The sequence below is a fragment of the Bufo gargarizans genome, chromosome 6 (genome assembly GCF_014858855.1).
Source record: "Bufo gargarizans isolate SCDJY-AF-19 chromosome 6, ASM1485885v1, whole genome shotgun sequence".
Lineage (NCBI taxonomy): Eukaryota > Metazoa > Chordata > Amphibia > Anura > Bufonidae > Bufo > Bufo gargarizans.
The window spans coordinates 351326051-351342486 of NC_058085.1; the positions used below are offsets into that span (position 1 = coordinate 351326051).

The window sequence follows — 16436 nt, forward strand, 5'->3', positions numbered from 1 at the left end:
GGAGAGAGGTCCGTAACAGAGTCTGCTTCATGTCAGCAAGAATCAGTCTTCAATACATAGCAAGAATCAGGCTTCACGTCACCACACCTGCAACAGTCCATTTTCATAAATTTAGGCCCAGCACCCAGGCAGAGGAGAGAGGTCCCGTAACAGACAATGTGCTTTGACGGACACTAAATAACTTGCCCAGCCACAACAGTACAGCGGTAACTACAGATTTAGCGGGATATAAATTTGAGGCCTAGTATTAGCGCTGGTGACCGGTATGGATTTAGTGACAGAATTAGACTGGGATATGGCCAAAAAATAACCACACTATTGCTGGTTAAATGCACTTGGTGTGACAGCTTGACCAACCACACTACTGAGGGTTAAATGCACTTGGTGACGGGCGCAGCTTGCCCCTGATGTAGTATATGGCCAAAAAATGAACAGACTATTGCTGGTTAAATGCACTTGGTGACGGGCGCAGCTTGCCCCTGATTTAGTATATGGCCAAAAATTAACAGACTATTGCTGGTTAAATGCACTTGGTGTGACAGCTTCACCCTGATGTAGGCTTTAGCCGAAAACAACCACACCATTGAGGGTTAAATGCACTTGGTGACAGGCGCAGCTTGCCCCTGATGTAGTATATGGCCAAAAAATAAACAGACTATTGCTGGTTAAATGCACTTGGTATGACAGCTTCACCCTGATGTAGGCTTTAGCCAAAAAACAACCACACCATTGAGGGTTAAATGCACTTGGTCGCAGCTTGTGCTGGCGCACCACAAGACACAAAATGGCCACCGATCACCCCAGAAAAAAGTGACTGACAAACGGTCTGGGCAGCCTAAAAACAGTGAGCAATTGAATTTCAGCAGCTCAATGATGCACAGCTGCAGATCGATCGATTCAAGTCCTTTGTAGAAGTTAATCTGCCTAATCTCGCCCCACTGTCGCAGCCGCAACCTCTCCCTACACTAATCAGAGCAGAGTGACGGGCGGCGCTATGTGACTACCCGCTTAAATAGAGGCTGGGTCACATTGTGCTCTGGCCAATCACAGCCATGCCAATAGTAGGCAATGGCTGTGACGGCCCTCTTGGGGCAAGTAGTATGACGCTTGTTGATTGGCTGCTTTGCAGCCTTTCAAAAAGCGCCAAGAAAGCGTCACAAACGCGCCAAGAAAGCGACGAACACCGAACCCGAACCTGGACTTTTAACGAAAATGTCCGGGTTCGTGGTCCGTGTCACGGACACCCCAAAATTCGGTACGAACCCGAACTATACAGTTCGAGTTCGCTCATCCCTAATCCCTATAACAGATCACAAGTTTTCACCATAGTGACCCTTTAAAAAGACAATCTTGTCTGAAAATCATCAGGAATTTTTTTGTTTTATAGCGGGAGCAGTCCCATTCTAAAATAATAATAATAATAAATTAGGCATATCTAACTAAAAAAAGAACATTTAATCTAAAGGTCCTTTTAATTTTTAATGCAAGCAAAGAAAAAAAACTTAATTGTTTGAAAGTTCACAAAGATTTTTCTGTTAATTATGAAAACTGACAATTTTTTGCATACAATTGAGGTTAATGTGGCTGAGCTGCAATACTATGTGCATCATGTGGACCTGCGTGGTTCTATTTTTGGGAAGAAAACAGCTCAAATCAATAGATGTCTGTGCAGTTTCCTTGTGATAACTTACCCAAGAGCAACAAGTCCCAAATCCAGGTCTCAGGAAAATCTGTTCTTACTTTTTCACTTTCTTCTGGCATTGGTATTGGCTGTGATGATGAGCCGTCTACTGCAACATCTTTTAATACAGGCGGTGCGCCTGCGGGTCCAGGAAGGGCTGCTTAAAATAAATACATACAAAGATATAAGAAAAAACAACAATCTCCAGTGCCAATTATTGGATATCTATCATATAGGTCACTGACTGGCCCTGTAAAACAGACCTTGAAAATATAGGGCTACCTGTACACAACTGAGGACCGCCTTGCTGAAATTGTGCACAAATTTAATAGAGTGGGAGGAACGTAACCAAATAAAGCAAAATGTACTGCGCTTGTTGTGTATCACTATTTTTCCAAGAGCTCCCTGTGCATTTCAGATGACTACCTCTTGAAGCTCATCAAGAGAATGCCAAGAGTGTGCACTTTTGGTCTGTCTGTACTGTATATATAGGTTAACTGTCTAATGTAATAACACAAAGCACAGAGCACAGCAATGACACTGCTGTCTCTTTCATAACTGCAATAATCTTTAGAAAATAGCTGCTGGGGAGGTTCTTATATAGTAAGGGGTAGGCAACTATTCTATTGGCTGCTAGGGATGTTGCTAAGCTGTGACAAAGCCTTCTCAATGGCCCACAAGCTAGAAGAAGGGAGGGATGATCACCTGATGTGTACTGTGTTAAAAAAAAAAAAACTAATATTCAATTTTACGAATATATAGCGCTATATTCTAAATATTTGTGAATTCTTTAAATGCCGATATTTGCGATTAAAATTCGCTATTCGGGGGCGTGGCTAGGCTGCCGAACAAGATGGCCGCTTGAGTGAAGAGCTCCTGCACCTCAGCGACTGTAATCTTGCCTGCCCGTCCTAATCCATCTCATAGCAGCATCTACTGGCTCCCTCAGATGCACTACTCCTCCGCCGACATTATGGGGAAAACTAGAAAGCATTTACAGAAAATGCAGGACGGAAACTTAGAGAGATACTTTGACTGGGGAAGATTTAAAGATGGCGCCGATGGAGCAGACAAGGCGGCACTAGGATCCCCTATCAGCACGATGTCCCCTGTGCTCACAGCCCGCTCTCCCTCCCCACCGGACGTATCTGGCAGCACTAACCTGCTGCATGTGTCGCCTCCGTAGCTTCCACCGACTCCAGAAGAGGCCAGAGCTCCAGGGCAAGCACTGCATAGGATCCAAGATGGCGCCCGTCCTATGGCGCGGCGGGAACAGCTCCAGCATCCTCAGCCGCACATCGTGCATATCGGAGGCCATCCACAGCTGAGTGAGTACACATCTCACAATATTCCACCCCTGGATCCCTTCCAATTGCTTCCCACCTCAGATAAGCCAGTTACTGAGGACTCTCTTAAAATATGTTATTAGCCCTGAAATCCTCCCTGCAGACAGATATAGCTGGATTGATTAACCCCCTCTCGGCCAGGCTGCAGACCACAGAGGACAAGGTGCAGCATGTGGAAGTGAAAATGGGTGAATTTGCAGCATCACAAAATGCTATAATTGGTGACCATAATGCCATGGCTGATGAGCTGGAAGCTGTCAAGTTGAAAATGGCAGACCTGGAAGACCGTTCCCGACAGAACAATGTAAAATTCAGGGGTATTCCTGAAGATGTTGCCCCCCAGGATCTGCAAACTTACCTGAAAGGGCTAATAAGGGCACTGTTGCCACAGATCCTAATCCCTGATATGATCATTGACAGGGCCCACAGACTTCCTAAACCGCCACACCTTGGCCCTGACATTCCGCGTGATACTTCAGCGCATATCCATTTCTTTCATACCAAAGAAGCACTCATGATGGCAGCGAGGAATAAGTCCTTATTACCTGCTCCATACCAGAAGATTAAACTCTACACAGACCTTTCTATGGTCACCCTCCGCCAGTGCAGAGCACTACAGCCTATTACTACTGCCCTCAGGGATAATGACTTCCCCTCCAAATGGGGCTACCCCCTAAAAATTCTCATCCGCAAGAACGGAAAAACGCACGCCATCAAGACCCTGGAAGAAGGGAAACAACTACTCCTTCTCTGGCAGATTCCATTGTCCTCCAGTAATAGGGACGCTGACCTTGCCACCGTAGTTCCTGCTACCCCACACTCGACAGAGGGCTGATGCCCTGAGTTTATCCCCTATAGCTGAAACCTGGAAACGGGGACTACCGTAGTGGCGATACACTGTTCTGTCTATTATGCTGGGACTCTCTGTGTTACCCTACCTGGGCGTTGGAACAGTAATTTACATGTTTAGGTGCAGGTCCTCTGTCACCGTTAATCCTTTTGGTTTATTCCAAATCTAGAATTGAACTTTCGCCCTGTCTCTGCCTCTACTGTTATTTCCGTCCTGTTCAGTACCTACTAAGTCTTAGGCGTTACCTCAGTCTCATTTGTTTTGATTGCTGTTCTTCCCTCCCTCTCTCTCTCTCCTCACTCTCTTTCCTACTATAGAACCTTCAGTGCCTGCAAATCTGTCTTATTGATTTTGAACGCTAAACATTGAATTCCCTCACTCTCTCCAGAGGTTGAATTAGCAGTTTCCCTTTGACATCATGGGTCTCAAGATCATGTCCCTTAATGTTAAAGGCCTTAACTGCCCTCAGAAAAGGTCTTATATGTGGAAAGAAGCTCTGACAGCTAACATTGATGTTTTGTGTATACAGGAAACTCATTTACTGCAAGCAGACGCCGAAAGAGTACACCACCGCCTGTTTCCTACTATCCTGCATTCGCACTGTGACAAGAAAAAGAGAGGTACCCTGATCGCAGTCAAAAACACTGTTGCATATACTCCGATTAAGTCCAAAATTGACCCACAAGGTTGTTACATTATTCTAGTTTGCTCTATTAACAGCATTACGTACACACTGGTTAACCTATACGCCCCTAATTCCCACCAGTTGGCTTTTTTACATAAACTCATGCGCAATGTGAATAAGCTCAAACAAGGGAAGGTAATCCTTTGCAGAGATTTTAACACCGTCCTACACCCCACTATTGACTCCACATCCCCTACCAGGCGACCAGATGCAGGGGTTGTTGCTTTCCTGCACTCTGAGGGCCTTACGGACGTATGGAGAATGCAGCACAGCCTTGAAAAAGATTTTACCTTTTTCTCCCCAATACATATGTCCTACTCGCGAATAGACATGGTAGATCACACTGCTCTACTTCATACACTTTCCACTGACATAGGCCTTATTAAATGGTCAGATCATGCCCCGATTACCATCACCCTTGAGGAGCAGTTTCAATCGACAAGACCCCCTATTTGGAGGAATAACACATTTCTCTTTAACAACCCAAAATATGTATTAGAGCTTTCTACACAATTGAATGAATACTTTCAGTTTAACAATGGCTCAGTTTCGAACAAGTTTATCTTGTGGCAGGCCCACAAAGCGTATATGCGAGGCTCTTTGATTAAACTGAACTCCACTGTAAGAAAGCTCAGAGAGCGAGACATTACACAAACCCTAGAACACATTGCTAAATTGGAGGCCATAAACAAGCCCGCTCCTACCTTTCAATGTTCCACTGAGCTTAGAGAAGCACGGAATAAGCTTAGTAGCCTACTTTTCCAAAACTACCATAAATCTCTCCTACGGCTTTGTTCCAAATACTACTCTCAGAGCAATAAAGCGGGTAGACTTTTGGCGCAACAACTAAAAACTCAACAGGCGAAGTCCAAAATATCACATTTGCTCCACCCCATAAATAAAGCAAAACTGACAGATCCCCGTGAGATTGCCAACCAATTTTAAATATATTTCCAGACGCTTTACAACCTAAAAGATAGCACTCCTCTTCCTTACAACTACTCTACCTTGCTAGAGAACTTCCTCACACAGGCGACTCTTCCTACTCTCACTCAAACACAATTACAGTCCCTCAATGCACCATTCTCACTCGCAGAAATTAATAAGGTTGTCATGTCTCTCCAGATGGGTAAATCCCTGGGTCCCGATGGACTCTCTAATGAATACTATCGCCACTTTCAGCATATTCTTGCTCCCTACATGCTTGAGATGTTTAAATCGGTGCAGGGCGGACACTCTTTCCCCTCGGACATGTTGGAAGCACTAATAGTCACTATCCCAAAACCTGGCAAAGTGCCTAGTGTACCCCAGAATTTCCACCCTATTTCACTGCTTAACTCCGACATAAAATCTTTGCCAAGATTATCGCCAATAGATTAGCTCCTCTCCTCCCTTCTCTGATCCACCCTGACCAAACTGGGTTTGTGTCTGTCCGACAAGCATCTGACAACACTAGACGGATTGTAGACTTATTTAATTGCGCTGAAATACATAACCTCCCAATGCTAGTGATCACATTAGATGCGGAAAAAGCATTTGACCGCTTGCACTGGGATTACACATTCTCTACACTCCGCCAAATGGGATTCTCATGGCAAATACTACAGACTATTCACAGCTTATATTCCTCTCCGTCCGCAAAGGTCTGGGTTAATGGAGTGGTGTCAGATCCATTTGAAATTACTAACGGATCCAGACAGGGTTGCCCCCTATCACCTCTATTGTTTGTCCTGGCACTGGAACCCTTGGCGAATCTATTAGGAATTCACCTTGAATAGCTGGAATGGAAATAGGTAACAGATCCCACAAAATCACACTCTATGCGGACGATATCATTCTCACGTTAACCGACCCCAGTAACTCACTAGACGCTGCCCTTACAATGATCGCACACTATGGGTCCCTCTCCTACTATAAAATCAACAATGCCAAATCTCAAGCTCTCCCTATTAACATACCACTAGCAAAGGTAGCCTCTTTAAAATCCTCTCATGACTTAGACTGGCAAACATCAGAGCTCCCATTCTTAGGGGTTAAGATTACCTCTCCTTGCTCTCTACTTTATAATAGAAACTACCTTCCCCTTCTAGATACCATGTTGAGCGACCTTAACAGCTTCTCTATGAAAGCATTATCCTGGGTGGGTAGCGTGGCATCATTTCAAATGATGACCCTTCCTAAGTTTATATACATATTTAGAGCCCTCCCAATCCCGATCCCTATGACATTTTTCAAAAAAAGCACAGATGACTTTGGGTAAATACATATGGGGCCCAACCCAACCTAGAGTAGCACGGGCATTACTATCCAAGAAAAGCACGCTGGCGGACTAGGCCTTCCTGATATTAGGGACTACTTCCGAGCAATAGCACTTTCCTTCGCCCGGGAATGGTGGACCCCAGATGACACAAAAGCCTGGATCCAGATTGAATCATCCACTATAAAGCACGCTTCTTTAAAAGATTACTTGATCCATCTACTGTGGGACCCATCCCAGCCGCACAGTGATTTACTTACGATAAAGCATGTTTGCAACCTGTGGTCCACAATTCACAATGTTCAGAAGGATGCGAAATCCACCCTCCTAACTCATGCCACTATAAGAACACAGGAACTAACCATCCCTGACATTAACTTGACAAATTGGCGGGAAAAAGGGATTACTTCTATATCTCAAATCTTGTCATATGGCTGTCTCCTCCCCTTTGATTCTCTCCACCGCTTATTCGCATTGCCGCATACAGAATTCTACAACTTTCTTAGGATCAGACACTTTATTGCAAAGATTACGCAAGACCCACCCTCAATAAATTCCGACATATTGAGACTATTCCAGTTCCCGTTCCTCTTTAAAAAACATACTACGCGATATGTGTATGATGTTTTAGGAGATAAAGCCACTTTTGCCAAAACTTTACCCATCCACAAAAATGGGGAACGGAATTGGGGAAATCATTTCTAGACGAAGATTGGGCTATCAGCTATCAGATTTCTGGTTTCTAATTTCAAATGTGTTACCCACTACAAAGCGGGGCTGAAGACCCTCCTACACTTGTACTTCACCCCACAGAGACTGAATACAATCTACCCTGCATCCCCAATTGCTGGAGAGAATGCGGAGCTAGAGGTTCTTTACTCCATATCCTATGGGCATGCCCCGTAATCACCCCTTACTGGCACAGTGTTTTTGACCTGATTTCTGGGATACTAGCCCAGGTTATGGATCCTTGCCCTGAACTGGCTCTCTTGTTCTTGGGTATACATAACATCCCCCCAGACTGCAGGAACATAGTAGGACATGTCCTACTTAGCGCTAAACTGATTATTACACGTTATTGGAAGCAATCGGTTTTCACCGACTATAGCAGAGGTTATACAAGAGGTTAACAAGTCATGTAGATATGAGAGCTTAATGCCTCCCACTGTTATCCCCCTTAAGTCCAGGCTACTCACTTGGGATCCATGGCTCCATAACTCCAACTATTCCCCCTGAATTATTGAGAGATTCCCGCACTGAGATGTGAGGGTAACATGAATGCCTAGTGGAAACAGGTCCCTCAAACTTGGGTAGACTGTGATAGGGATTATCTCACAACCCCTTCTTTCCCTCCCTGTGTCCCCCCGCCCCCCCCCCTTTACCCCTCAATGTTATGGTCTATTTGTTACAGACCTTACCAAATATGCAATCTATATTTGTATACTATTGTCCTATAAGCAAGCATAGGCATATATTGTATACTTTGAAATATTGTAAATTATGGCTTAACTTGCCAACTCACAGAAAATGCCAATAAAAACGATTTATTCTAAAATTCGCTATTCGAATATTCGTACTCCTGACATGTCTACTGTAATAAATACTTGTATTCTCCATGTAGTATTAATTCTGGGTTTCCTTAGAGCTTGGGCTTGTGCCGTTCCTCTGTTATTCCTCTCAGACATGAATACATTGACAATCATTCCCCTTCCGCTAGCATAGGAAAGTTATAGACAAAGTTCCTAGTAATTATCTAGAATTATTATTTCATAGAGGATGCAAGTGTGTCTCATTATCTAGATTTTATATAAAAAGGTAACTAGTAACTTACCAGAAGCAACAAGAACATTTCTTTCAAATGTTCTGTCATTGGTAACTACAAAATCATGACACTTTACAGTTTTCTTAATATGTGCAGTGGTTATTATTTTTAAACGCATGGCCTATGAGGAAACACAAAGTGACAAAGAAAAATAGATTAAATTTTATATATATATATATATATGTATATATATATATATATATATATATATAATATAATATATATATATATATATATATATATTAGCAGAAGGACCCGGCTTATATTTATCTATTTCATTTTATGTTTCCGTGTGTAGTAAAAAGATATCGACAGTTTCACCCATAACGGTGACCTCTACAGTACCCGCCCCTTTAACAATGACTTCCACAGTGCCCGCCTCTTTAACATTGACCTCCACAGTGGCCGCCCCTTTAACATTGAGCTCCACAGTGCCCGCCCCTTTAACAATGACCTTCACGGTGCCTGCCCCTTTAACAGTGACCTCCACAGTGCACGCCCCTTTAACAGTGACCATCCCTTTAGCATTGACCACTTCTTTAACAGTGACTGTCACAGTGACCTTCCCTTTAACAGTGACTTTCACAGTGACCGCCCCTTTAAAAGTGACTTCCACAGTGACCCGCCCCTTTAACAGTGACTTTCACAGTGACCGCCCCTTTCACATGACTTTTCACAGTGACACCCCTTTAACAGGGACTTTCACAGTGGCTGCCACTTTAACAGTGACTTTCACAGTGACTGCCCCTTTAATAACAGTGACCGCCACAGTGCCCTCTTATTTAATAACAGTGACCTCCACAGTGCCTGCCCCTTTAAAAAACAGCGACCTCCACTGTGCCTGCCCCTTTAATAACAGCGACCTCTGCAGTGCCCCCCCTTTAAGTAGTAGAGAAAAATGGCTGGGTTGTTATGGAAACCTGGAGTAAAACTGTGTTTATGGCAGTTGGGATTTGAAGAGAAAGACTTGCAGGCTTGTATTGGCTAACGTGGGTCATTTTTTGGGAATATCTCAGGAGTGGTACGTCCTTCCCGGCCACCTGATGTACGTGTGTGCCAAATTTTGTGAAGATCGGTCCAGTCGTTTGGTCGTGCAAAAAGAACGTCCAGACAGACAGAAATTCATTTTATATATATATGAGATATATCTAATATATAAAGCTGAGAGTATGTGTGTGTGTGTTTGTATGTCCGCTAAAGGAATCTGTACCGTCGCATTTACAATCACGAAATTTGGCACACAGGTACATCAGGTGTCCGGGAAGGTTTTAGACCAGGTCTCGGCTCTCTAGGATGTACCGTTCCTGAGATATTCCCCAAAAAATGCATTAGCCAATAGAAGCTTGTTAACATGATCCTTATTAGCCAATGGAAACTCACAGGTTTCCAGCCCTCACATACACAGTTTTACTCCAGGTTTTCATGACAACCCAGCCATTTTTCTTCACTGCTGTAGGAGAGCTTTAAAGAAAATCTGTCACAAAGATAATGGCTATTGAAATAAAGCCATGGCCTAATAGCACTTAGTACCTTATTTCAAGATGTGCCAGCATTAGATATTTTTATCCTCTGAAAATCCAGTTTATTTTGTATGCAAATGAGCCAATAAGGTGCCCAGAGGGGCCTCACTCTTGCAGGAAGGAGCCCAGACACCTCCCCTACCACAATGTGTCCTCCCTCAAAAGACTTAAAACCCCACCCCCAGGTCCCATGAAGCCACACCCCTGACTTGTTTAGACCATGCCCCCTTCCACTCCTGAACTGACGGGAATTGAAAAACGTAAGGTAAAAATCAACCTCTAGGTCCCACTAAGCCACACCCCGATGTGGTTAGGCCACACCCCTCCACTCCTCAGCCGACAGGGATTGAAAAAATGAAGGTAAAAATCAACTTCTGTCAGCTGCAGAGGTGGGAGGGAGGGTGACTTTCTCCCTGCACTCACTCAGATAGTACAGTGAGCTGTTCAAAAGGACACCCCCCCCCATCCAGTAAAGGCCACTGTTAAGAGGGTGGGCCCCTGTGGGGGGTCACTGTCAAGGGGGTGGTATGCTGTGAAAGTTACTGTTAAAGGGGAAGGGCTACTGTAAAGGTCAAAGTTAAGGGGGTGAGCTGCTTTGGAGGTCCAATTTTATGGGATGGGGCACTGTGGGGGGGCAGTGTTAAGGGGTGGGAGGCTGTGGAGGTCACTGTTTGGGGCAGGGTGCTGTAGATGTCACTGCTATAGTGGATAGTGTTGATATCTTTTAACGACACACACAAACATTAAATGAAATAGACTAAATATACCCGAGCGAAGCCGGATCTTTTAGCTAGTATATATATAATATATAAATATATATATATATATATATATATATAGATATAATTCTGTCATTTTTTTATGCACAGCCAAACGACTAGACCGATCTGCACCAAATTTGGCACATAGGTAAATCAGGACATCAGGTGTTTGGGAAGGTTTTAGACCGGGCCTCAGATCTCTAGGTTATACCATTCCTGAGATATTCCCCCAAAAAATGTATTAGCCAATATGAGCTTGCAGCTTCACTCACATACTAACTGCCATTTATACAGTCACATGACCCTTATTATCCAATACAAACTTGCAGGTCCTTCAGTCTTGACATACACAGTTACACCATTTTTCCAACAACTCAACAATTTTTCTTCACTGTTAGGAGGTCACCGTTAAGGGGCAGGGTGCTGTGGAGGTCTTATATTAAGGGGCAGGGTGCTGTGGAGGTCTTATTGTAAGATCCTCACCTGCTTTGCACTCCAGGGGAACCAAGAGGGGTCCTCGTGGAGTTGCGGGACAGGTTATGTGTGTCTCTGATGCACCAGCGCTGACCCCTTTGCGAGCCAGTGCGGAGATGCGTTCGCGTGGACATCGGAGGGGAGGACCGTCGGAGTCCCGGGGACAGAGTGGCCAGGCGAGTGACAAGACGCCGCGGCCAGGGTTGTCTCCGGTGTCTCCTGCGACTTCCGTTTCCGCATCTGGGTCCACGCGCTCGCATACTCGCGCTGAGTCAATCATGCGTCCGTGCGTCCGTGCGTACGCACGAGGGCAGGTTCGCAAAGGGATACACGGTCGCGAGTACGCGCTTCTTATGCACTTCGTCGACCAGTGGCGCATATTATACTGACTCACAAGAGCAAAGTGGATTAGGGAGCCAGCCATGGGTTAATCAACTTGTGATTGCCTTAGGCCTTGTACTCAGGTGCAGGGCAATTTGTTCACCTATGGTAGTGGACACTTGGCACCCTGGGATTGGTCAGCAGGCATTTAAAAGGAGGTCTCTCAGGGTGATCAGTGCCCGCTGTTATTTTCCCTCAACCAGGTATAGGTCACAACTCCTAGTGACTGAAGACTGCCAGGAACTTTGTCCTTACAGCGGACCCAAGATCTGGAGTGACTCGACTGCCAAGTGCACAGCATCATTCAGCACTGGTTGGGACTATTCCTGGAATGTCCTTGCCTGGTTTTTTGTTATTATTCCTTGTTACCAGCAAGTGTCCTGGACGTTTATGTTTCTGGTGAATAAACACCTTTTTGCTTTCATCACTGGTCTGTTTGTTGGAGCCTTGCATTACACTTATATTAAGGGGCAGGGTGCTGTGGAGGTCTTATATTAAGGGGCAGGGTGCTGTGGAGGTCTTATATTAAGGGGGTGTGGTGCAGTGGGTGAGTCACTGTTAAATGGGAAGTGTCCCTATGCAGGCCATTGTTAAGGGGCTGGGTCGCTGTGCAAGGTACTGTAGGGGGTTTCTGTTATAGACACAGGCAACTATGGAGGTCACTGTCAGGGGGAAAAATGCTATAGAGGTCACTGTTGAGGGCTAGATCGCTGTGGAGGATCATTGTAAAGGATGTGGGCCACTGTTGAAGTCAGTGTTAAGGAGGCGGGATACTATGGAGGTCAATGTTAAGGGGGTTGGGTGCTGTTGAGGTCATAATTAAGGGGACACTTATATATACCTGTATCTACTATTAGCTATTGTGACTACTGTTAACCTGATGAAGGGGACAATTTGAGCCTCGAAATGCATTGTTCTATACACCATTTTACCTTTTATGAAAATAAAGAAGATTCACCTATAGAGACGTATTGGAACCTGTGAATTTGCGCCTGATCAGAACCTTTTCTTACTATAATTAAGGGGACAGGCACTGTGGAGGTCACAATAAGAGTGGCGGGGTTCTGTGGATGTCAATTTGAAGTGGGTGAGGTGCTGTAGAAGTCATTGTTAAGGGGGTGGGTGCTGTGAAGGTCACTGTTAAGGGACGGGCCACTGTGCATGTCCCTGTTAAGGGGGTAGTGTGCGGTAGAGGTTACTTTTAAGGTGGCGGGGCATTGTGGGGTGACTGTTAAAGAAGCAGGCCACTGTGGAGGTCACTTTTAAGGGGACAGGCCGCTGTAGAGAAAACTGTTATGAGGGCGGGGGGCTGTGGAGGTCAAAGTTAACTGGTTGGGCTGCTGTGGAGGTCACTATGAGGGAGGGGTGCTGTGGAGGTCACTGTTATGGGGGACACAGTGGATATCTTTTAAACCCACACGCAAACATTAAATCAAATAGCTGAAATATAACCGGGTCCTTCTGCTACTATATTCATATATATATATATATATATATATATATAAAGCGAAGAAGTAGGACTGCACTCCAAATGTGGTAAAAATAGCAGTGATTTATTCACCCATAATATGGCAGGTCTTGCCATATTATGGGTGAATAAATCACTGCTATTTTTACCACATTTGGAGTGCAGTCCTACTTCTTCGCTTTGTACAAATTTTGGGGTCTGCCGCTGCCCTGTGTTGGACCGTGCACCCGCACTCTGGTTGGTGCTCCCACTGGACTTTTTTCTTCTACTATATATATATATATATATATATACATATATACAGTACAGACCAAAAGTTTGGACACACCTTCTCATTCAAAGAGTTTTCTTTATTTCATGACTATGAAAATTGTAGATTCACACTGAAGGCATCAAAACTATGAATTAACGCATGTGGAATGATATACATAACAAAAAAGTGTGAAACAACTGAAAATATGTCATATTCTAGGTTCTTCAAAGTAGCCACCTTTTGCTTTTATTACTGCTTTGCACACTCTTGGCATTCTCTTGATGAGCTTTAAGAGGTAGTCACCTGAAATATTTTCCACTTCACAGGTGTGCCCTGTCAGGTTTAATAAGTGGGATTTCTTGCCTTATAAATGGGGTTGGGACCATCAGTTGCGTTGTGCAGAAGTCAGGTGGACACACAGCTGATAGTCCTACTGAATAGGCTGTTAGAATTTGTATTATGGCAAGAAAAATGCAGCTAAGTAAATAAAAAACGAGTGGCCATCGTTATATTAAGAAATGAAGGTCAGTCAGTCCGAAAAATTGGGAAAACTTTGAAAGTGTCCCCAAGTGCAGTCACAAAAACCATTAAGCGCTACAAAGAAACTAGCTCACATGCGGACCACCCCAGGAAAGGAAGACTAAGAGTCACCTCTGCTGCGGAGGATAAGTTCATCCGAGTCACCAGCCTCAGAAATCGCAGGTTAACAGCAGCTCAGATTAGAGACCAGGTCAATGCCACACAGAGTTCTAGCAGCAGACACATCTCTAGAACAACTGTTAAGAGGAGACTGTGTGAATCAGGCCTTCATGGTAGAATATCTGCTAGGAAACCACTGCTAAGGACAGGCAACAAGCAGAAGAGACATGTTTGGGCTAAAGAACACAAGGAATGGACATTAGACCAGTGGAAATCTGTGCTTTGGTCTGATAAGTCCAAATTTGAGATCTTTGGTTCCAACCACCTTGTCTTTGTGCGACACAGAAAAGGTGAACGGATGAACTCTACATGCCTGGTTCCCACCGTGAAGCATGGAGGAGGAGGTGTGATGGTGTGGGGGTGCTTTGCTGGTGACACTGTTGGGGATTTATTCAAAATTGAAGGCATACTGAACCAGCATGGCTACCACAGCATCTTGCAGCGGCATGCTATTCCATCCGGTTTGTGTTTAGTTGGACCATCATTTATTTTTCAACAGGACAATGACCCCAAACACACCTCCTGGCTATGTAAGGGCTATTTGACCATGAAGGAGAGTGATGGGGTGCTGCGCCAGATGACCTGGCCTCCACAGTCACCGGACCTGAACCCAATCAAGATGGTTTGGGGTGAGCTGGACCGCAGAGTGAAGGCAAAAGGGCCAACAAGTGCTAAGCATCTCTGGGAACTCCTTCAAGACTGTTGGAAGACCATTTTAGGTGACTACCTCTTGAAGCTCATCAAGAGAATGCCAAGAGTGTGCAAAGCAGTAATCAAAGCAAAAGGTGGCTACTTTGAAGAACCTAGAATATGACATATTTTCAGTTGTTTCACACTTTTTGTAATGTATATAATTCCAAATGTGTTAATTCATAGTTTTGATGCCTTCAGTGTAAATCTACAATTTTCATAGTCATGAAAATAAAGAAAACTCTTTGAATGAGAAGGTGTGTCCAAACTTTTGGTCAGTACTGTATATATATATATATATATATATATATATATATCTATACAGAGATCAAACAGGGCCTGAATAAAGATGATCTCCCCCTGTATGCCATTTACCATTTACACAATCCAGGTGTCATCTCTCCTATGGTGTATGCAATACCTCCAGAGAAGGAAGTCTTGCTAGGTTGTTACAACTTAATTTCGATGGGGATGAAACTAACCAGCTTTTTTTCCCAAAGGAAACCATCGCAGTTGCACAAGCTGCCTTTATGATGTGTATGCCATTGTGAATTGGCCATATATACACAGATATGTGAAATATCCTTTCAGTGCACTATAAATAAATGTCGCACTTGTAATTTCTCGACTGATAGACATTTAAATGCTACAATTGTCACATTAAACACTAATGACTAAGACCCGTTTTACACATACTGTATGGTGCCGGTCTTAGTTTCCCCCTTGCGCTGACATATGATTCATCTAATTTATGGCAAGGCGTCCCATGTTCATATGTGCCGCATTACTGAGAAAAATTATGTTTTGCAGAAAAAACCGAGTCTCTAGGTGTAATAACAACGCCCCCGTTGCTCCTAGAGGCTAATTTGCATATATTAAAACATCATTTTTCTCAGCAGTGCGGGCACACATGAACATGGGACCAACACAGATGTCTTCAGCTGCCAATCGCACATGTAACAGTTCAGCCAGTGTCATAGGCACAAAGCTGCTGACAGATGCTCTTTATAAGCTTTTACATTATTTTTTATGTATATATTGATGCTTTATGTAATTTTGTATTAATTCATGTACTTTACCTCAAACATGCTGTATACATCCACAGTCTCATCTCTGGGGATCCATGGTCTTATTGGCCTTCTAATCACGGAATCGGGGAAAAAAGGCCTGAATGGTGGAAGAAATCCACATGAAGGTTCATCTTCCTGGACACGATGATCATACCATCCAAAATCAAAGGAGGGAAAGAGGTTGAAAACCTTCAAAAAAATAAAAAAGTAAGGACGTTTGAATATTAATGTAATCTTTAATTTGAATTTACTGCATGAACACATTTGGGTATATCTACTTGTCTCCACTTTCTACACATTACTCTCTACTACTGAACTGGCTGTGCACAAGTATAGAACTGAAGGGTTAACTTCATACACACCTGTACCCATCCACTTACATGTGGCTGGGCTGCAATACCGGACACAACCCATGGAGAAGATTGACGTTTCAGACAACTTTGGGCCTTCTCAGTAGTAAGGACTTCCTGAGCTCCTGC

General features: G+C 44.0%; 1 protein-coding gene across 1 annotated transcript in view; it reads right to left on the bottom strand.

Moving 5' to 3' along the window:
* The window catches only part of LOC122942210 (alpha-2-macroglobulin-like protein 1), a 273571-nt gene that overhangs the window by 119592 nt on the left and 137543 nt on the right, over positions 1 to 16436 (bottom strand). Inside the window, exons 16-18 of the mRNA XM_044299709.1 lie at positions 15967 to 16146; positions 8651 to 8762; positions 1692 to 1841 (exon numbers count right to left, since the gene is read on the bottom strand). Of these exons, the coding sequence (XP_044155644.1) occupies positions 1692 to 1841; positions 8651 to 8762; positions 15967 to 16146 (442 nt within the window). The remainder of the gene's footprint in view (positions 1 to 1691; positions 1842 to 8650; positions 8763 to 15966; positions 16147 to 16436) is intronic.